Raw genomic sequence first — 20,369 nt, 5'->3', positions numbered from 1 at the left:
GGCTATCACCAAACACAGCTACCCTCGCTGATTTAGGCCTAACTGGGTCTTGAATCTTAATTCTAGGCCTAAATTTTAAACTCGGCACGGCAACGGCAGCGCATCGCGATGATTTGGTTTCACGCGCGCGATCACTTTCTTCCAGAATTAAATTATTTAGGGCAGAAAACCTATTTCTGATGTTTATTTCCGGAAATTCAGTTGTAGATTTCTTCTTAGCCGGCCATCCACGAACTACTTGACACCACGTGCTCGAGTTTGTTACTTGTACTCAGTGGCGGCTCGTGGGTTGTAAGTTTGGTGCAGCCCAGCACTCGCATCTGCAGTAAATGTGTAGCCTACATTTTGAATAGGTGTGTTGGATAATCTAGCTAGGAGGAAATAAGGGATCGGGGAGATCCTTTGGTATGATAATGGTCTACAAATATCCGCTGTGTAATTTTCATGCAATTACTTTAAAAAGCACAATGTAACTATAACATTAACTAAAAAACAAATATTACATTCGGTAACGTATATTGCTTGTACGTTACATCTATTCTTCGGTCCTTTGAAGCAGCGAACTTGTCAATGATGTCATCGTAAAAGGCCATGGTATCCATCAAGTCGCTGAGCAGCGACTTCTCCAGGGATATGGTTGCCAGCGCAGTCAACCTCTCCTGCGATGTTGAATTCCTTAAGTAGGTTTTTATCCGCTTAAGGCACGAAAAGCTTCTTTCTACTGAGGAGCCGGTAGACGGTATGGTAAGTATTAATTAAAATAATGTATATTCTTCTTTGAAAACGTCCGTGAGTTCATTTTTATTGAGCGACAGAATTATTTCCTCCAAACTGGCATTTTTGTAGGTGGAATCAGAATAGATAAACTGAAGTTCATTTTTTAACCTGTGTGTGTCAAATGTCGTGGGATAAGACATTTTTAAGTTCTCTAGACCATCAAGAGGGAGGACTTTAGAAAATTCTTCAAACTTAGAGCTATCCCCTAAGCAAAGAAATTGGAGCTTCTGCATATCTTGAAATCGTGTGAGCTGTGCTACTAAATGCTCTTCAAATGTGCTTATGTTATTTACAGTTCACTCACATGGCCACACGGCCACGATTTACATTATAACAACGGACATTTATTTTCACTATGAAAGAATAATCCGTGCACCACACGTTCAAATTTATAACAAGCTTCTTGTTACAGCTGGTGTAACAGTAGCCACAACTCTCGCGACAAAATATACTAGTAAATGTGTCTTTGTTTGATTGTGTTTTAGCGTGAGATTAAGATACCAATATTGGCAGCAATGCTGTAGGAGCCCGCATGTGTTCAACCCAACGAGCTAGAATAACATAGAGAGGCGGAAGCGCTGCCTGGGTGAACCTAATAGAACGAACGTCCGCCATGTTTCCTGTGGTCACACAAGCAAGGGGGCATGGCCTTTAAATGACGAAAAGTGTAGAAAATGCGCATTTTAGAATCGCTGGGGGAGAATTAAAGACCGTTGCCGAAAGCTTGAAGCATGAAAGCGAATACCGCCACTTCATCATATTGCGGCACGAGGCCAACATCACGATCAGTTGATTGTAGGGTAGTTCGAAATCATCGCACAGTGACATACGAATAGGCCTCGAAATCGGAACAAGAGCGTTACCCTACTTGGCTGTTGTGGTTAAGCGTAAATTAGAATAAAGACGATGGACATAGATATTTGACAGGAAACCTTAAAATCATAGGGACCTACAATAGGTTACAACCTCATTCTGTTCATATTTTTAAAATTATTGCATCCTCATGAGTACCGTGTTCCTTTCTTAATCTGTTTACCCTCCCGGGTTGGTTTTTCCCACGGACTCAGCGACGGATCCCACCTCTACCACCTCAAGGACAGTGTTCTGGAGCGTGAGACATTGGGTCGGGGAATACAACTGTGAGGGAGGGCTGCACCTGCTATGCTGAACAGGGGCCTTGTGGGGGGGGGGGGGGGGTAGAAGGAAGCGGCCGTGGCCTTGAGTTAGGTACCATCTCGGCATTTGCGTGGAGAAGTGGGAAACCACGGAAAATCACTTCGAGAATGGCTGAGGTGGGAGTCGAACCCACTTCTACTCAGTTGACCTCCCCAGGCTGATAGAATCCCGGTACAGCCCTCGTGCCCCTTTTCAAATTTCGTGGCGGAGCTGGGAATCGAACCCGGGCTTCCAGGGGTGGCAGCTGCTCACGCTAACCAGTGCACCACAGAGGCGGCCCATGAATACTTTACCACAATAATCGTTTAGTGTAATTATTTATTATAATATAGGGGGGATATCATGTTTTTTCCCATTACCATATCATACTGGGATTACTAGCTGAAAGGTAAGCTTGAAAGTTGTCCATTATGAAGTGTGGCATAGTTTTAAAAACCAAGGCAACAGACATTTACAATAAAGGCTGTATACATTTCAAAAATGCTGTATTTACCATACTTGGTGTACGTTTGAACGAAATAAGTGATTTTTTGTGGTTATGTTTTCTTGGTGGTGGGCGCTCCATTTCCTTTATTTGTAAATGTGAGTGAAAATTAAATAGGGCTGGAAATGTACAGTGGGATACCATTTATCTCTTTTCGCCCTCACAACGCATTGTTCGGTAAATGAAATGAAATGGCGTATGGCGTTTAGTGCCGGGAGTGTCCGAGGACAAGTTAGGCTCGCCAGGTGCAGGTCTTTCGATTTGACACCCGTAGGTGACCTGTGCGTCGTGATGAGGATGAAACGATGATGAAAATGACACGTACACCCAGCCCCAGTGCCAGTAAAATTAACTAATCGTGGTTAAAATTCCAGACCCTGCCGGGAATCGAACCGGGGACCCCTGTGACCAAAGGCCAGCACACTAACCATTTAGCCATGGAGCCGGACATTGTTCAGTTAATTCCTTGTTCTTTAAACGAAATCTGAAACAAAATTCGACAAATAATTACTGTGGCTATCCGTACTTTCGCTAAGTAAACAATAAAATGGATTTAATTACAAACAGAAATGGCAAAAAGGAATCTCGGCTATAATTCAGTAATACTTACTTAAAGTACGATATATCCTTGGTTTTATTACTCCGATTAGTACAACCATACGCTGAGCTTACGGTTGGCATTCTTGAAAGCGACAATCTATGTTTTCACTTCTTAAAACTTAGGGAATTAAATTGGCATGCACGATCTCCCTGTCACCTCAACATATGCTCTCGCGCCAATTCGCTTTATTTTGACAACCGTTAACATGGCTGTCCCTTGTCAACTTGCTTCAAGCAGGGATCGCTGATGTCAGGTATACAGCCCCTCTATGTTATTCTAGCTCGTTGGTTCAACCTAAGCAGAGAGGGCGGGTTACACGTTCGGTTGGGTTCGGATAATATCGTCCCAGCTCGGGCCAAGCAGCCGAATATCCCAGAGACTCGCTGGGCTGCACCACGCAAAATACAACCGTATGCGTACTCATGACAGTCTTGAGCGTTGTCATGGCAACTGTTGTGTTACACGTCACAAGTCAGCCCGCACTGCTTTGAGCATTGAGAGGGCTGCACTCAGTCCGCAGCACTCGTAAGTGAAGCGAACAGCGGTGGTTGCTTAACTATGAGCGCTACGCATGTTGAGTAATCACAACATATAGAGCGCACTCTTCGGTTTTTTCAACGAATATGTTTTAAACAGAAAATGTAGTGATACAGAAAATGATAGACAATTGTTTTGAGAAATGTTAGTGCAGCCGGGCTGTAGCTGATGCACCTGAAAAGCCGCTACTGCTTGTACTGGTATATCACTCGAAGAATGGTCAGTCCCAAATTCTAGCGATCGCAGTCTTCCTTTTAATTCTTGATTTTCAACTTTAAGACTCTCATTGTCCTTTTTTAGAATGTTTATAATTTCTAATGCACTTTTATATTCCTCATCGACTGTTTTCGGTGCTTCGTCAACGCTGTCCCCAACAACAACATTCCGAACACACTGCTCACAAATCCAGTCAACATTTTCATTAGTTTTTACGTCTCTAGGGCAATTTCCGCACTTATAATGCCACCATCGATCACATGAATCACACAACATTCCATTTTTCACTAATCTTCAACATTTTCCGCACTTTTCGTCACATTTTACGGTTAATTTACTCGGAGAATAAAACACTACGTCGTCATTACCGGGCGCCATTTTGAAAAGAAAAAAAAATCACAAGTCTTCTCAGTTCTAACTCCATTCCATTGTGTAACATATATTTCTTTTTGCTAAGTGCTTCCTTTACCATGTCTGTTCTTGTTCTTATCTCTTTCTGTTTGATATTGTTTAACGTCTAGAATTTAGACTTCTGATGTCATCACCCCTATATTTTCTCGATTGTATATTCTTATGACCTTTGTTTTTTAACGTTTATTTTTACTTCGTACCCTTCCATTCCTTCTTTTCGCTTGTGTATAATCCGTTGAAGAGACATTGTTTCATCGGCAAGTTATACCATGTCATTTACACATCTCATACATATTATACATAATTCACATAACTTAGTCCACATTTTCAGCATTTCTCTGAAGAATTTGGCCACTGACATCATGGCTGCTGTCGAGTTATAATATCTGTACTATGATCCCAAAATGAATTGCAGGGACGCTCAATGCTGGCATCCTTCCTCTTCTACAATAAAGAATAGTTGTGCCCATCCCATTAGTGAAAAAGTCATTTTAATATTCTTTATTAATTCTCAATTGCTTGGAAAAAGGAGTATGTCATAAAATGGCCAAAATAAGGTAAGTCTGTATAATGTTATTCCAATGTGTGTTCTACAGTATGGTATTAAGGGTACATGTAAGAGTGTATTCTGTTCACTGTAATCGTACAGCCTTAGTAGTTAATAAATTATAAGAGCATAAGCTGATAAGGAAAATCAAATCAACTAATCACAAGTCGTTAACAACATCGTATTACATTCTACGACATGGAGACGAAATTCGCGAAAGCCAGTAATGAAGCAGCAGATTCTTCGAGCATTGTAGATCATATTGTAAGCTCCCAAAATAATTTAAGTTTGAATGGAAAACCACAATTACTCTGTCCCCACTGCGGCAAACACTACATAAAACTCAATACGCATATAAGTCGATCTCATCCTGATATCCATCGCAAAATAATAGTACAGAGACAGCCACTCTGTCGCTTCACAAGGCGATGAAGCATACAATAACGAAGAATTATGCTCTCAAAATGAGAGTAGAAAACCGGTGGGACCAATAGACAAATATAAAAAGAACTTGAACCAGTGGAATTGTAAGTTTTTTTATGAAATGAGCACAGATCAGTTTGACAAGTCTGTCGACGAATTCGCTGTTTTCTTAGCCGAAGCCATAGATCTCCTACCAGGTCAATAACACCGGGCAAAAAAATACTTTGAGGCAAGAAAAACGAAGAGAGATGCAAAGCTACGGAGAACTTAGAAGCAACACTCAAATCCGCAGAGGGCAACAAAAAGAGATAAAGAAAAGAGACGTAATAAGTACCGATACCAAGAAATACAGTATTTCTATTACAACCAGTGAAGAAAAGCCATCAGAAACGCTCTGAACAACCAAATGAGTCATGTACGGCTGATATCGAGGATATTGAGAATCATTTTTCATCTATTTTTGCCACACCTAACAACTGTGTACGCGAACATTACGACGACCTGCTGACTGAAAGGGAACGCGTTGTACAAGGCAAAACCTTTGATGTAACGGTGCACAAGGACGAGGTAATCCTGGCTATGAAACGAATGGCAGTGGACACGTCATCCAGACCCGACAGAGTTCTAGTCAGAGCTATCAAAGATGATATGGCATCCTAAAATTGCTACGATAATGTTACAGACAGGGCACGTTCCATCACTGTTCACAAAGGTGCGCACCATTTTGTTGCCTAAAAATGGAGATCCAACAGAACTGTCAGACTGGAGGCCAATCACTATATGTTCAGTCCTTCGCTGTGTCATCAAGAAGGTCTTTGACGCAAGATTAAGGAGTTACATCCAATTTAGCGAACATCAAAGAGGATTCATCAAATCACCTGGCACCATCATATTATCAATATTATCAATGTGTTAATATTAGTTTTTTAGAAGGGAAAGTTAGCACGCTGTTAAAGTGTGAAAAATTAAATCACCTGTACTGAAAAATCGTGTCTTGACTGCACTTCTTTTTTCCCCAAGAATCAACATGACGATCAGTGTGCTACCTGAGGGTGCTATTATCAGTACTGCAGAGTATAGGGGAAGTAAATGGTGGAGGGTATAAACCAACCAAATGGACCTCATGTATGTTTTTGAGCGGGGTGATTCTTCTCAGTGGTAATACTGGACATCAGGCAGCCTCTTGTTACTTTCTCAGTGAAGATTCTCCTCTTCTTGCTGTTCGACTTCCTCATTTTTGGCCCTTGTAAAATGGCTTTCAGAAGTTCTCACTTTGTATCGTCCAAGAATAACATCACAGCCTGGCTTTTCAAGACAGTTTTTACTTTAGAGATATCAATATCTGACCAGACATCATAATGCTGTGTAGGCTTCATTGATAACTTTCATTCTTCTTTTCCCATCACTGTGACCAGGAACCTCGTGGGTTGTGCAGTGGATCAGCAACATCCATTGTTTCCTCTATTTCCACCACTCTTCCGTAAATATTCTCCCCGCCTCCACGTCATCTTCCAATCTCCTCCTTAATCTCGTCTTTCCATCTCATCCTCGGTCTTCCTCTTGGCCTTTTCCCCTCCAATCTCTGCTCCATAATCTCCCTTGGGATTCTCCTTTCATTTTCACATGCCCAGACCACTTTTGTGATTCTTTCCCAATTTTATCTCCCAGTTTTTCTATATCTGGCTTCCGTCTGATTTCCTCATTTCTCATTTTGTCTTCTCATTTTACCTTCCATACTTCTGAGGAACTTCGTTTCTGCTGCTGCTGGATTCCACTCTCCTCCCTTGAGGGTGTTGTCCAAGTCTTGGACAAGTAGGTCAGAATCGGCATAAAATAAGCTTTTAAAATATTTTTCTTTTTTTTTTACAATTAATTGGGATCTTGGATTCTCTGACGTATTTCTCTCTTTATTATTTCACTTCCCAAGTACTTTCAGCCACGTCCTGTGCCTCTCCCTTCACTGTGATCACTTCCCTACTTACTCCACTCTCCAAGAATAAACTTTACCAGGTGTATGTGTAAGTCTTTTCCGGTTTCACTAAGAGATGGCACCAGCGAACAGTACGGAGCATATGAATTTGACGCATACGTCATACATTAACCTATAAACACACACAAGTTGAGTCCGCCAAACACTAGCATCTGTGTTGTATCGTTCAGTGATCATGTTGACGTTTGTTCCTGGGAAAAGAACATTTGCATTGCTTTTCTTATTTAATCAAAAGAAAAAGGCTGTGGAAAGTCATCGTTTGCTGGCAGAAACATATGGTAAACACGCTCCATTGATTAGAACATGTGAGACATGGTTTCGACAATTTATACGAGGTGTTTTATGTCTGGTGGGACCAGAGCAGTATTGTGTATTATGAACTCTTGAAGCTCGGCGAAACCATTAATGCACAATGCTATTGCCAACAAGTGATTCATTTAAACCACACATTGATCGAAAGAGACCGGAATGGGCCAGAAGACGTGGCAAAGTGATTTTGTTACATGACAGTGCGCCGTCTCACACAGCAAAACCAGTGAAAGACACCTTGAAATCGCTTGGATGGTACATTCTTCCGCACCCGCCATACTTTCCGGCCTGGCAGCATCTGACTTTCACCTCTTCGCATCAATGGGATACGCGCTTGCAGAGCGGCACTTCAGCAATTTCGAAGAAGTTGGAAAATGGCTTGACGAATGGTTTGCCGCAAAACACAAGCAGTTTTTCTTGCATGGCATTCATAACTAATCTGAAAGATGGGCGAAGTGTGTAGAAGCCGATAGGCAATATTGTGAATAAACAAGAAGTGATTTTGCCTTGAAAATGACATGTTTTGTTTACCACAAAAACCGGCAGAAACTTATGCATACACCTGGTATGTAGCATTGGCTGACAGTTTCCTCGCTTTATATCGTATAGCTGATAAACCTACAGTGGTGACATCAGTGATATTGCTTGTGTGTTTCTAGAGACAATTAGTTACATAAACTACCTGGACATAACGATATAGTTTGCTTTCCAAAATCATATAATTCATATATTCCACAGCACCTTATGCTCCCCACTCCCATGTGTAGTTTCCATTTGTGTGGCAGATACCACATTTGTGTGAAAGAAAGTGGTTGCCGTAACTTATGCCCCAACTTATGCAAGAAAAAATAATTATGACATTCCAAATTACATTTATTCTAGTGCCCAAGATTTTAGAAAAATATGTTAAATGAAAAGTTTCTTAATCTCTTTTATGATATTCTTAACCTTTACCCATTTTTAAGCAGATGGAGGAATCAAAGGAATAGACTACCTCAAGGGAGTGTACTGGCTCCTATTCTTTTCAACATCTACACTAATGGCCAGCCATTACGAGAAAATACTAAAAGCTTTATCTATGCCGATGACCTTGCACTTACTACTCAAACTGATACCTTTGATGAAGCAGAGATCTCTTTAACTGCTGCATTAGAAGAGCTAGGTACCTATTATGAGAAAAAACCAACTCAAACCAAATCCAGCTAAGACTCAAATCTGTGCGTTCCATCTGCGGCATGCGCAGGCCTCTCAGAAACTCAAAGTACTATGGAAGGGGAACTTACTGGAACACTGCTTTACACCAAAGTACCTGGGAGTTATGCTGGATCGCACATTAACATATAAGAATCATTGCCAAAACCTGAAACAAAAGATAGCTGCCAGAAACAACATTCTACGAAAGTTATCGGGAACAAGTTGGGGAACACAACCACAAACAATTAGAACATCAGCTCTAGCTCTATGCTATTCTGCAGGAGAATATGCCTCCCCGGTTTGGTACAGGTCAGCTCATACGAAGCAGGTCGACATCGCTTTAAACGAAAGCTGCAGGATCATCACTGGATGTTTGAAACCTACACCCATTGAGAAGGTCCAACTTTTAGCTGGTATTGCTCCCGGTGAGATTCGTAGGGAGGTAGCAGCTAACAAAGAAAGGCTCCAGGTATCTTCAGAAGCACATCCTCTCTATGGATACCAACCAGCCACACAGAGGCTAAAATCTAGGAAAAGTTTTCTCCGCACATCAGTTAACCTTGAGGGGAAAGCAGAGAATGCTAGAGTCACAATGTGGAAAGAAAGAATCCACCACCTTTCCAACTGGATAGAGCCAAAGGAAAGTCTTCCATGTGGACACCAGGAGAAGTGGACAGTATGGAAAGCCCTTAACAGACTCCGTACAGAAGTCGGCAGAACCAAAGTAAACTTGCGGAAGTGGGGCTTCTCAAGTGATTCATCACTTTGTGATTGCGGAGAGCAGCAGATGATCCAACATCTGTGTCAGTGTGTTTTATGTCCTTCAATGTGCACTATGAAAGACTTGATTGCAGCCTCCCCCAACGCTATTGACGTCGCCCAATACTGGGCAAGCATCATCTAGCTCTCGAATATTGTTGCTCTATCTGTGATTGTATAATAGACTTGTATATTTGTATAGTAGGAATGTAGATATCTTGTTGCTTTTTGTTAAATATCTATAAGTAAAGTTGATACTTCTGACACAAATAAAGAAAGAAAGAAAGAAAGAATAAGAGTTCCTTAATATGGACTGGTTGTATGCAGTTGATCAGAGTGTTTTGTGTATATAAGTGCATACTCCAAGCATTGCCCAGTGAATTATAATATATACTGCAGTATGGTATATTGTGTCTCATTTATCCTTGTAGTGTATGTAAATACTGAATTATGGCTTTCTTAATATTTGTTCAAGTTCTTTAAACTGCCATTTTTTTTTTTTTTTCAGGACCAGATTGATCATCTACAGAAGAAAAAGATTATAGCAGATTCCATCAATTCCAAAATGAGTCACAGTGAACGAAGCCACGTCATTAATGATCTAAGAAGTTCAAAGCCTAGTATACGACTTTTGTACGTTACTCCAGAGCAAGCTAATACTGATTACTTCAAGGTAAGATTTTGAGAAACAAATGGGACATTTTTTATATATTCAAGAAAAAAACTTTATTCATCAAACTACCCTTCAGATTTTTCATTAAGTCTCCTTTGAGACTTTTGTGAACTTCTGTCCTCTTACAGTTAGGCTGATTTGGAGGCAGAGAACTCTGTGGTGTAGTGGTTAATGTGATTAGCTGCCACCTCCAAAGGCCCGGTTCGATTCCCAGCAGTGCCACAAAATTTGAAAAGTGGTATAACGACTGGAGTGGGGTCCACTGAGTGGAGGGGGGTTTGATTCACGCTTCAGTCATCCTCGAAGTGGTATTTTGTAGTTTTCCACTTCTCCAGGCATATGCCGGGACGTTGCGTAATTTAAGACCATGGCCGCTTCCTTCCCTCTTCCTTGTCTATCGCTTTTATTCCTCCCCCCCCCCCCCCACACAAGGCCTCTGTTCAGCAAAGCAGGTGAGGCCACCTCGACAAAGTACTGGTCCTTCTCCCCAGTTTTATCCCCGTTCAAATGTCTCATGCTCCACAACACTGCCCTTGAGGAAGTAGAGGTGGGATCCCTTGCTGAGTCCGGGGAAAAACCAACCCTGGAAGTTAAGCGGATAATGAAATGGAGACAAAGATGTCATCCAATTTCTTTTTGATAGCATTTAAATCATGTGATTTCCTATGCAAAGAATTCTACAGATATCAGAATAAAATAAAGTTGCATGGTGCAGTATCTGCTCAATATGTTGGACATGTTAAGGCAGGCCCTTCCAAGTAGGCAGCCCTTACGTTTGCCCCGCGGCAGGCCCAGGTTGTCAGGACTGAGAGCGAGCTCCAAAGAACAGAGATAGCGAGTGAGTGGGAAAGAGATAGAGGGGAGAGGAATGTATGGGTGGCACATTATGAGTCAGAGAATGACAAAAGTCAGCCTTTAGAGGAAAAATTTAACTGCCCTTTTCTCTGCATTTAGGACGACACCTAACATTTCTTTGATGTCACCAACTTAGTGATGTCAGGGAAGATTATTTGAGCAGAATGAATGCATAACCCTAAATAAAAATCAGGAAACTCAATCGTCAAAAATTACCCGTCAAAAATTACCAGTGTTTCGCCCCCATGCGGTATGGGCTTATCAGTTGGATACCGCACTTTCCCAAGGCACTGGCCGGCTAGCCTAGTACGTCGACACTGCATTGGCTAGCGTGCAGTGATGTCGATTCCGGCATGCTGGCCAACCAGTGTCGTAGGTAGCTACAGTATCCAACTGATGAGCCTGTACCACACTGGGGCAAAACATTGGTAACATTTGATGATTGAGTTTCCTGAATTTTATATATATATATTTATGAAATGCGTAACCCTGTTTCCAACATAATATTGGACAAATAAGACCTAGTTTTACTCTTATTCAGGTTCATGACCAGGAATATGTGTTCACAAAGGTATGCAGAGCCAAACTTAGAAACTAATTTGCATGCCAATGTGTGGGTACACAGAAACTCTTTATGTTCCAAGTTATAAAATGCAAGGAGGCCACCTCGAATATTGTAATACCTTTCTTTCAAAATTATGTTACATTGAAGCCTTATCAGTTCTATTCAAATTTGACTAGAGCCTGCTCATAATTCACAGAAACGGGTGCCAAAATTTTTTAATAATTTAGATGGCATGTCTTCAGTATTCCTAAACCATTGTCAAATTCTTTAAGGGCTTTACAGTAACTATCAGTGTTATAATCAGACAAGTCACATGTGTGGATGTTCCATTTTAAAATCATCAGTTCCGTCCCACATAGCACCAATCAACAGTTTTTTACTTTGCAAAGAAACATTTAAATCATACCAATATACTGCAGTTGGTCTGTTATTGGACATTATAAATTTTCAGGCTAACTCATTCTTGGTTGCCAGCGTTTCACCCCAGTGTGCAAAGTTGGGCTCATCAGTTGGTAAATAGCACATCTACCAAGATGCATGGCTAGTGCATGCCATGGAGGCATCATCATCATAATGAAAAGTTTTCATTCCCCTCCCTGAAGGGGAGGGGAGGGCCACCTAGAAGGTAACACCTTCTCTTTGCCAGCAGATTCGGTGGGGTTGGGTGTTTAATAGAGCAGGGGGATGGGCTAGGGTGGTTTGGTATGGTCAAGGAGGTGGGGGGGATTTTTGCTCTGGCTGTGTGCTTTATCATCATATTGGGTATTTTACAATCATTTCAGAATTTTACAAACGTTTCATTTACAATTTACAACTGGTGTGTTCTTCCAGTGATGGTAGTCTATATACAGTGAAGTGAGATGATGAGATTTTACGATACAGTATATAATATATAGAACAAATGAAGTAATGGGATTATTTACAATATGATACCAACTAGATAATTATAGTTACATGAATATGGTATACACAATGATCTGAGCTGATAGGAGTTTTAATATATATAAGTAGAACAAAAGTTATAATGGGACTATTTACTATATGATGATTACACAATGATGTGAAATGATAAGAATTTTACAGTATATAAAGTAAAAAAAATGTTAGTGGGACTATTTACAATATGATCCACCTAGATAATTATTCATACATAAGGTATATACAGTAGACATCTTTACTTGGTTGGTTAGGGAGTGAGGAGGGCGTCGACGAGGGCTCACCAAGCTGCTGACTTGCCTTTGCGATGTGAGTTATTGTCTGGTTGGGGTTTTAGGCGTGCAGGTGGGGTTTCAGGGCATGGGGTGGGGGTGGATGGGTGGTGGTGATTACCGTCGTAGTTCTCTTGGGGCATCACCTTAGGGTGGGGGAAGGGATCGGTATAGGTGGAAAGGTGTCTGGATGAAATGTGGGGAGGGAAGAGGTGGGCCGTTGAGGAGGTGGTTTAGGGAGGGGTGATACTGGTCGAGGGCATATCGGTAGACGCACTGGAATTGGATGAGGATGTAGGAGTCTAGTTTTGGGAAGGGAAAGATGTCGTGGACGTCCGAGGTGGGATAGCGGAATGGGAGCCAGAGGTCTGGGCATACGGTGCATCGTTCTGTGTAAAAGAGGGGATGATAGAGGTTAGGGTTGGATTTGAATATGGCTGCCCAGGTGGTGAGTCCATAGGTTATGGTCAGACGAGGGCTTGTGTGTTTGGAGGAAGAGGGAGGATTTGAGACCCCACCGTGCGCCGGCCAGGTGGTGCGCCAGTCGGGTATGGTTGGCCGTCATGGATTTGAGGTGTTGGAAATGGGTATGGAAGGTTAGATGCTGGTCAAAAAGGATGCTGAGGTATTTTAGGATGGGTTGGGTGCGGATGCGGGTGTCCCCGGACATGGAGGTTGAGGTGGTGAGGATTGCGGGTGGTGCTGGATTTACCGCGGTTACGGTAGAAGAGGATGGTTTGGGATTTATTGGGGTCTAGTTTAAGGGGCCACCGGTCACATCAGGAGAAGAAGGTGTCGAGGTAAGCTTGGATGGTTTGGACTGAGTATAGGGGGGCCAGGATTGCTTTATCATCTGTGAACTGTAGGAGTAGGGTGGGAGCAGAGGGTTGAGGATTATCTGCTACGAAGAGGATGAAGAGTAAGGGGAGAGGGGAATCCCTGGGGGCTCCTAGAGTGAGGGGGAAGGATGGGGAGAGTTCGTTGTTTATGGATATCTGGGTAGTGGGGTTGGTTAGGTATGAGGATATCAGCAGATATAGGAGATGGGGAAGGCGAAGAGCCTTAGTTTAAAGAGGAGCGCGGGGAGAGTTGAAGGCTAGTTGAAAGTCGAAGGTGATAGGAGCATGGGACGAGTGCGGTTAAAGTTATTGGATGTGGTTTGGATGGGACGGAAGAGTTGGTCTTCGGTGGAAAGTTTGGGCCGGAAGCCGAATTGTGAGAGGGGTAGGAGATGGTTGGATTGCAGGTGGGAGTGGAGGTGGCGAACCAGCATTTTATCCAGGACTGTGGTCAGGGTTATGGGACGGTAGGAATCAAGTTCGGAAGGGGGTTTACCAGATTTACATAACAGGAGCATTGTGGTATGTTTCCAGGAAGTGGGATAGAATCCTGTGCGAAGGATGAAGATGTAGAGGTCGGCCAGTAGGGTGAGGAGTGATAGCGAGGCATGTCGGATATGGAGGTAGTGAGTTTTGTCGGGTCTGGAGGCTGTGTTACAGGGTCTAATGAAAGATATAGTGGGATATCGGTATTGTCGAAGTCAGAGTCGCGGTGTGTGGGAGAAGTGATTTCCAGTTTCTCCTCGGTGTTGGCCGAGCTACGCCATGAAGCATAATGGGTTATTTGGGGGTGGATTTAGTCCCAAGTAGGCTATTGAGTTTTCTCCAGAATTTGGTGACGTGGGCATGGAGGGAGTTCAGGTTGGTGCAGGTTTGGGCCTAGGTGCAGTGGGGGTGTGCTGCAAGGTAGTTTCTAATAGATCTTAGGATCTTTCAGTGTAGGCAAAGGAAGTAGGGGTCCTAGGTGGTCGTGAATTCTCGAAGGTAGGATTGGGTGAGTTTCTGTAGGTGGAGGAAGTGGAGGGGCTGGCTGGGATGGGGAGTGTAGGGTGGTGGAGATACTGGATTCTGAGACAGAGGTTATGGCGGAGAGGATGTACGTGTTGAGGGTATTGACTGAAGTTTGATCGGAGAGGGGGAGAGGAGAGTTCTCTAGGGCTTGGTTTACATTGGTTTGGTAGGAAGGCCAGTCGGCTTTAGCGAAATTAGGGACAGGAATTGGAGGAGGGGGATTTGGGTGCTCGTTTGAGGATGGGATTTGGAGGAGGACTGGGAGGTGGTCGCTTCTGATACTAGGGAGTAGTTGGCTGTTGAGGATGTGGGCTAGTGAGTGTGGGCTATTATTGTGCTTGGGCTGGTATTGGAGGCGGGGTGAGTGTATAGGGATAAGGGAGCAGTCTCTGTCACTTAAAAGGGTTTGGAGGTTGCTCATTTTGTGGTGGGATCTGAAGATAAGGTAGAGGTCGGCTAGTAGACGGAAGTGGGGGAAGGTATCACTCAGGTAGGTTACGAAATCTAGGCGGAGAGGGAGGTTGAAACAGGTAGTAGATGGTGGCAAGGTGTAGGATTCGGGAGCAGAAGTAAACTGTGATGGTTAGGAATTTTTGGAAAGAGGGGGGGGGGGGGGGAGGATTGTGGATGCAAATGGGGAGGGATGTGCAGGTGTCTGTTGCGGAGCCTTCTTGGCCTATGTTAAGCGGGCGGTTTGCTCTCTGAATGGTGAAGCCGGGAAGGTGGGTAGATTGATGAGAACAGAGCATGGTTTCATTCAGGAGGATGACGTGGGAGGGGTGTTGGGTGGTGAGGGCTTTGAGGTGAAGGCGTTTGGACTGAAAGGTCTGGATATTGAGGAAGATGATGGAGATGGGATCTGGAGGATGGGTTCTTCGTGCAGGTACAGGGTCCATAGTTAAACTAGGGTCTCAAGACTGGTGAAGTGGAAGTTGGTGTTGAGGCCGGAGTGCGAGGTCTGGAAATGAATGTTCAGGGTCTGATAGGCGGCAGCCTAGAGTTCGGATAGCACTAGGGGGCAGTGGTAGGGACGAATATTAAGGGGGGAGATGGTTAGAAAACGGATGATATCTTCACGGGTTGGGGGTGGAAAGAGGTATTGGGAGGGTTGAGTGCGGGCATCAATGGTTCGGACTGGAGCGACCATTGCGGGGCTGTTCTCAGGTGGTTGGGGGTGGGCTCTGCATTTAAGGGAGTATGTGGGGTGTGTTTCTTCGCAGGTGTTGCTTTTTGGGGGGGGGGGGGGGGTTGGAGGGGAGCTGGACGTTGGGGCATCGGGGGGTGGTGTGGGACTGCAAGCAGTGGCTGCACATCGGATGTTCGGCAGTGCAGTACGCAGTATAGTGTTTATCATATGATAGGCAGCGCTCACATCAGATGGGTTTGGGGGTTGGGGACACGGGAGGGGTCCACCCGGTGGTGATGCCTAAATACGGACACCCCACTCTCCAGAACGCGAACCACATCCTGGGGAGTGGGGAGGAGGATTTGGACCAGAAGGTTGGGCTCGAGGAGTTCTTAATCTGGAAGGCCTTCCTAAACGGAATGCCCTCCTCGTTTAACTCTTGTATGATAGCATCTCCTGACATGTCGGGGTCTAACCCACGGATGACACAACTGAAGAGACTGTGACAGGGGGTTGGGGGTGGGGTTTTTGTTGTGGGCGGGGACAGGGGCTTGAGGGGGACTGCTGAACCAAAGTGGGCTGGCCCAACCGAGCTGGTGAGCTGTCGTGCGGCGTCCTCACTGTTGATTTTGATGATCTCTCCATTGCTGGTGGGGAGGATATCGGCTGTTTCCTCCATCTTGAAATTAAACTGAAGAAGTTTGAGGAATATTTTTGGGGGATTTTGATACGTGGGGGATGGTTGTAGGAGGAGGAAAGTGTGGGTGCCAGATGGTGCTTTCTGTAGGGTCCTGGGGTTGGTAATGAGTTGCCGGGCACCTGAGAGTGGAGGAAATTCTGTGTTTGAGGAGGTGTTGGGTGGTGGAGGAAGAAGAATGGTGTTGGCTAAGTCAGAATTTGAGGAAACAGGTTGCTGGGCTGTCCGTGATGAGTGTTTACTGTCTGGTGGCAGAGTTCTCAGCGGGGCTGGTGTTGGGGCGCTTTGCTATCACTCATAAATAATCCCTCATTGGAATTGGTGTTGTAGGTAGATGGTGTGATGACGGGAACTGTAGCTGGTCAGTGGACGGGCACATTACTGCTTGAGAGTGAGCCAGACTGTAGAGTAGGTAGTCGGTCGAAGCCTGGGTAATGGTGGTGAAGGTGGTGCAGGTGGTTGTGGCGGTGTTTTGAAACATAGTGAGGTTCACAGTTCACCAAACTTAAATACACTGGCACTGTTCCACTCAAACACAGCTGGGAAATATATTCCCGAGTACCTGTAACTCGCTGAAGAGCGTCTTTGGGGGTTGGTACCCCTGACGGTCCTTGGGTGAGCTCAGGAGGCCTGGGGGTCACCTCTTGCTGCCTTCTGTAAGCACCTATACCAAACAGTACAAGTCCTGGGGTGATACTCCACGAGAGGCCACTCAGTCCACTGATCACCGTTTAAACTCCTCTGGGGAGCCACATCAGCTTGCAGTGTAGGTACCCTCATTGGACGTAGAGAGAAATAGAAACATCACTCTCCAAGAGCTTACCTATTGTCCCGCTCTGCTTCGTCGAAGATAGCCGTGTGTCACTTCTGACGGCCACCGTGTAGGCTACTTGGAGCCACCGGCAGTGCCAATGAACTATGAGAGACTTTGTCTCATTTAAAAAAATTGATGCCTGCCCGGTCATTGGATGATATCCTATGGGAATCAACATCTATACAACATTTAAATCAGCCAGGCTGAGTGGCTCAGACGGTTGAGGCACTGGCCTTATGTCCCCAACTTGGCAGGTTCGATCCTGGCTTAGTCCGGTGGTAATTAAGGTGCTCAAATACGTGAGCCTCGTGTCGGTAGATTTACTGGCATGCAAAAGAACTCCTGCGGAACAAATTCCGGCACCTTAGCATCTCCGAAAACCATCAAAAAGCAGTTTGTGGGATGTAAAAACAATAACATTAAAATTATTATTACTATTATTATTATTATTATTATTATTATTATTATTATTATTATTATTATTCATTTAAATCACTCAAATGGTTTGTAATGTTGGCTAAAATGGCAAAGTCAGAAAGCCAGCGTGTGCATCCTTACATCGCCACAGCTGCTGTGACAGAGTGTAATGAAGACCAGCTCTGGGCAGACACGGGGTTGCATCAGGGCTCCCTACCTCTTAAACGCTGAGATGGAATGGTCTCTTAAGGTGTTCCACCCAATCTCATACACCTTTCTGCTGCTGACCAAAAAATTATAATGGTTTTACATCCTACTGACTATTTTTATTGGCGCCAGTTTTTTAATAATTGGCACAGTAACATGGACATCACGTGCTGCTTCCACTCCACACAGGTATCCTACGGCACAGAGCATTGTCCAGGCTGCCAACAAATGGCAGTACTCCCTACGTGAATCCTACCTTTCTTGTAACCAACCTCTAATGCAACTTTGTCACTAACAGTGCCTTCTGGTGAGCCAGAATCTAACCTGTCGCTAACAGTAACCATCAGAGGTCATTAGTGGGAACCTACCCTGCCTGCCCCGAGGTGTCATGACCAACAGTAATGTTTTTCCACTCTGCAGGTAGTGCAATATGCATTCATTTTGTTGGCAACCATGCAAAACCATTTTCCATAGGTGCACTGGGCAGAGAACTACAAAGTGAGGAGGGAGAGACAGAGAGGGAAGATGGAGTGACTCTTGTATCAATGACAACTAATCATTTTGTCCTGTAGGAGTGTCGTTTTTTGTGCTAATAAATCTACCGGTACAGGACTTCCTATTTGATCTCCTACAAATAGATACTATTAGACTGACCTGGGATCAAACCCACCAGCGTGGGCTCAGTATGCCAGCAGTCTGCCATATGAGCCATTCAGCCTGGCATCTGACCAAAGACATATGAAGCCTGTTACTGTTGTTCTGTTCTATTGTTTTGACCTTTCCTATGGGAAATTTTGGTCTACTTTCTCTAACTGTCTTCAGTACACATCTCAATTGATCTTGTTATTGTCTGTGTGTCAGAGTATCTTATAGTCTTCTTTGGCATTTTCCCATCAAGATGCAGGGTCCACCAGTCTACACTGGGCCATCCACTTTGTCCGGTCTCTGGCATCAGCGAGTAGTACATCCACATGCTACATATCCTCACATACTCAATCCAACCAGTGTTTTCTTGGCTGTCATCTGGGTCTCCATCCGGGTTAAGTGCAAGAGCTTGCTGCACGGTTGATATTTAATCAGCTCGGGCCACGTGCCCATTACCAGCAAAGCCTTGTCTCTTGCATCTTGTCCTGTATTGAGGCAACTTTGAACGAAGTCTGGTTGGCTTATTTCTGATGTGATCAAGCCACATGACTCCCGGTGGACCGTCTTACCATCCTCATTTCCATGGTGTGAAACATCTGCACATTTCTTGTATTAGAAGGCCAATAGTAGTTCTCTACTTCAGCACAGAGATATCTCTCTGTCATAGAGGATACCTGTGACCTGCTGCTAGGCACCATTTACTAGAGCTCAAACATCTTGAAGCATGCAACCTTCTGCTAATGGGCAGGCGAGAATCATGATATCTGAACTCGCAGGAATCTGCAAGAGGAATGCCATTGGTCAAAATTGTGCAATCTGTCTGGGTGCCAGATTCAAGATATTCAATCTTAGGGAGGTTAAGCTGCAGTCCGAATGTATGTGGAAAAAAGAACTACCATGCACATTGCATTTCTGAACTTAGGAAAGGCATTCGACTGCATTTCACATGAACTGATTTAGTACCCATTTTGTTCCTATAGTGTTCCTGAGGCTTATGTTCGCTGGGTACAACTGCTTGACAACCAACACCAGCCCTGTCTGTTGCACTACTGGAGTCATTCAGCCAGTTAGCATTCAAATGGACATCCATCAAGGTTCAGTTTTATCACAGTATCTATACTGATTGACAAGTTGTTAAAGGCTGTTCCAGGAGTCACGAGCCAGCATAACATCATCGGCATAAAGGAGAGTCCAAGACTGAGTGGCTGTATATGTAGTAACATAATCCACGCAGAGAATGAACAGCAACTGTGAACAGCAAGTCCAGAAACACAATGTGCATGGTAGTTCTTTTTTCCAGATGCCCCTCTATCAGCAGATGTGTTGGTTGTTCTGCAGCCCTGCACCAAGCCTCACTGGTTTGATGAAATAGTGGTCATGCTACGAGTATGGGCATCAGTCATATGCTCAGGAATTTTCATGGTCACGCCAGAGGAGATGGAAACAGACAGTGACATCCACATCACCTTTTCTTTTCCACATGGCAGCTGTAATGCTGGTGTGCCAGATGGAAGGGGTCTCTTTTTTCTTCTTTTTCTCAAAGCATCCGTTAAAGAATCCAGCTAGGAATTCTGCTCCTTCATGGTCTAACTTCTTCTAAATATTTGCAAGGATATCATGTAGTCTATTTGCCTTGCCATTTTTTATGGCATGGATAGCGACTGTAACCTCAGCTGCTGTAATGAGAGGTACTGCACCCTCTGCAGGGTCCACAGTTGGGTACGGTGGATGCTGAATTCCTCATTGCAGGCTGCATCAAATTAATAGTTCTAGCATTTTAGAATGTCTGCACTGTTTTGCAGAAGATGTCCGTGTTTGCCTTTAATGTGCATGATGTGAACAACATCTTGTGAACACCAGTGATGAGACTTTGCTAACCTGTATATAT

General features: G+C 44.0%; 1 protein-coding gene across 1 annotated transcript in view; it reads left to right on the top strand.

Annotated features, from left to right (window-relative positions):
* The window catches only part of LOC136866475 (ATP-dependent DNA helicase Q5), a 273,167-nt gene that overhangs the window by 116,977 nt on the left and 135,821 nt on the right, over window positions 1–20,369 (top strand). The window contains exon 3 of the mRNA XM_067143466.2: window positions 9,933–10,097. Within this exon, the coding sequence (XP_066999567.2) occupies window positions 9,933–10,097 (165 nt within the window). The remainder of the gene's footprint in view (window positions 1–9,932; window positions 10,098–20,369) is intronic.

The sequence above is a fragment of the Anabrus simplex genome, chromosome 3 (assembly GCF_040414725.1).
Source record: "Anabrus simplex isolate iqAnaSimp1 chromosome 3, ASM4041472v1, whole genome shotgun sequence".
Taxonomy (NCBI): domain Eukaryota; kingdom Metazoa; phylum Arthropoda; class Insecta; order Orthoptera; family Tettigoniidae; genus Anabrus; species Anabrus simplex.
The sequence above is the reverse complement of the archived record's forward strand: the minus strand, read 5'-3'. Positions and strand labels throughout refer to the sequence as shown.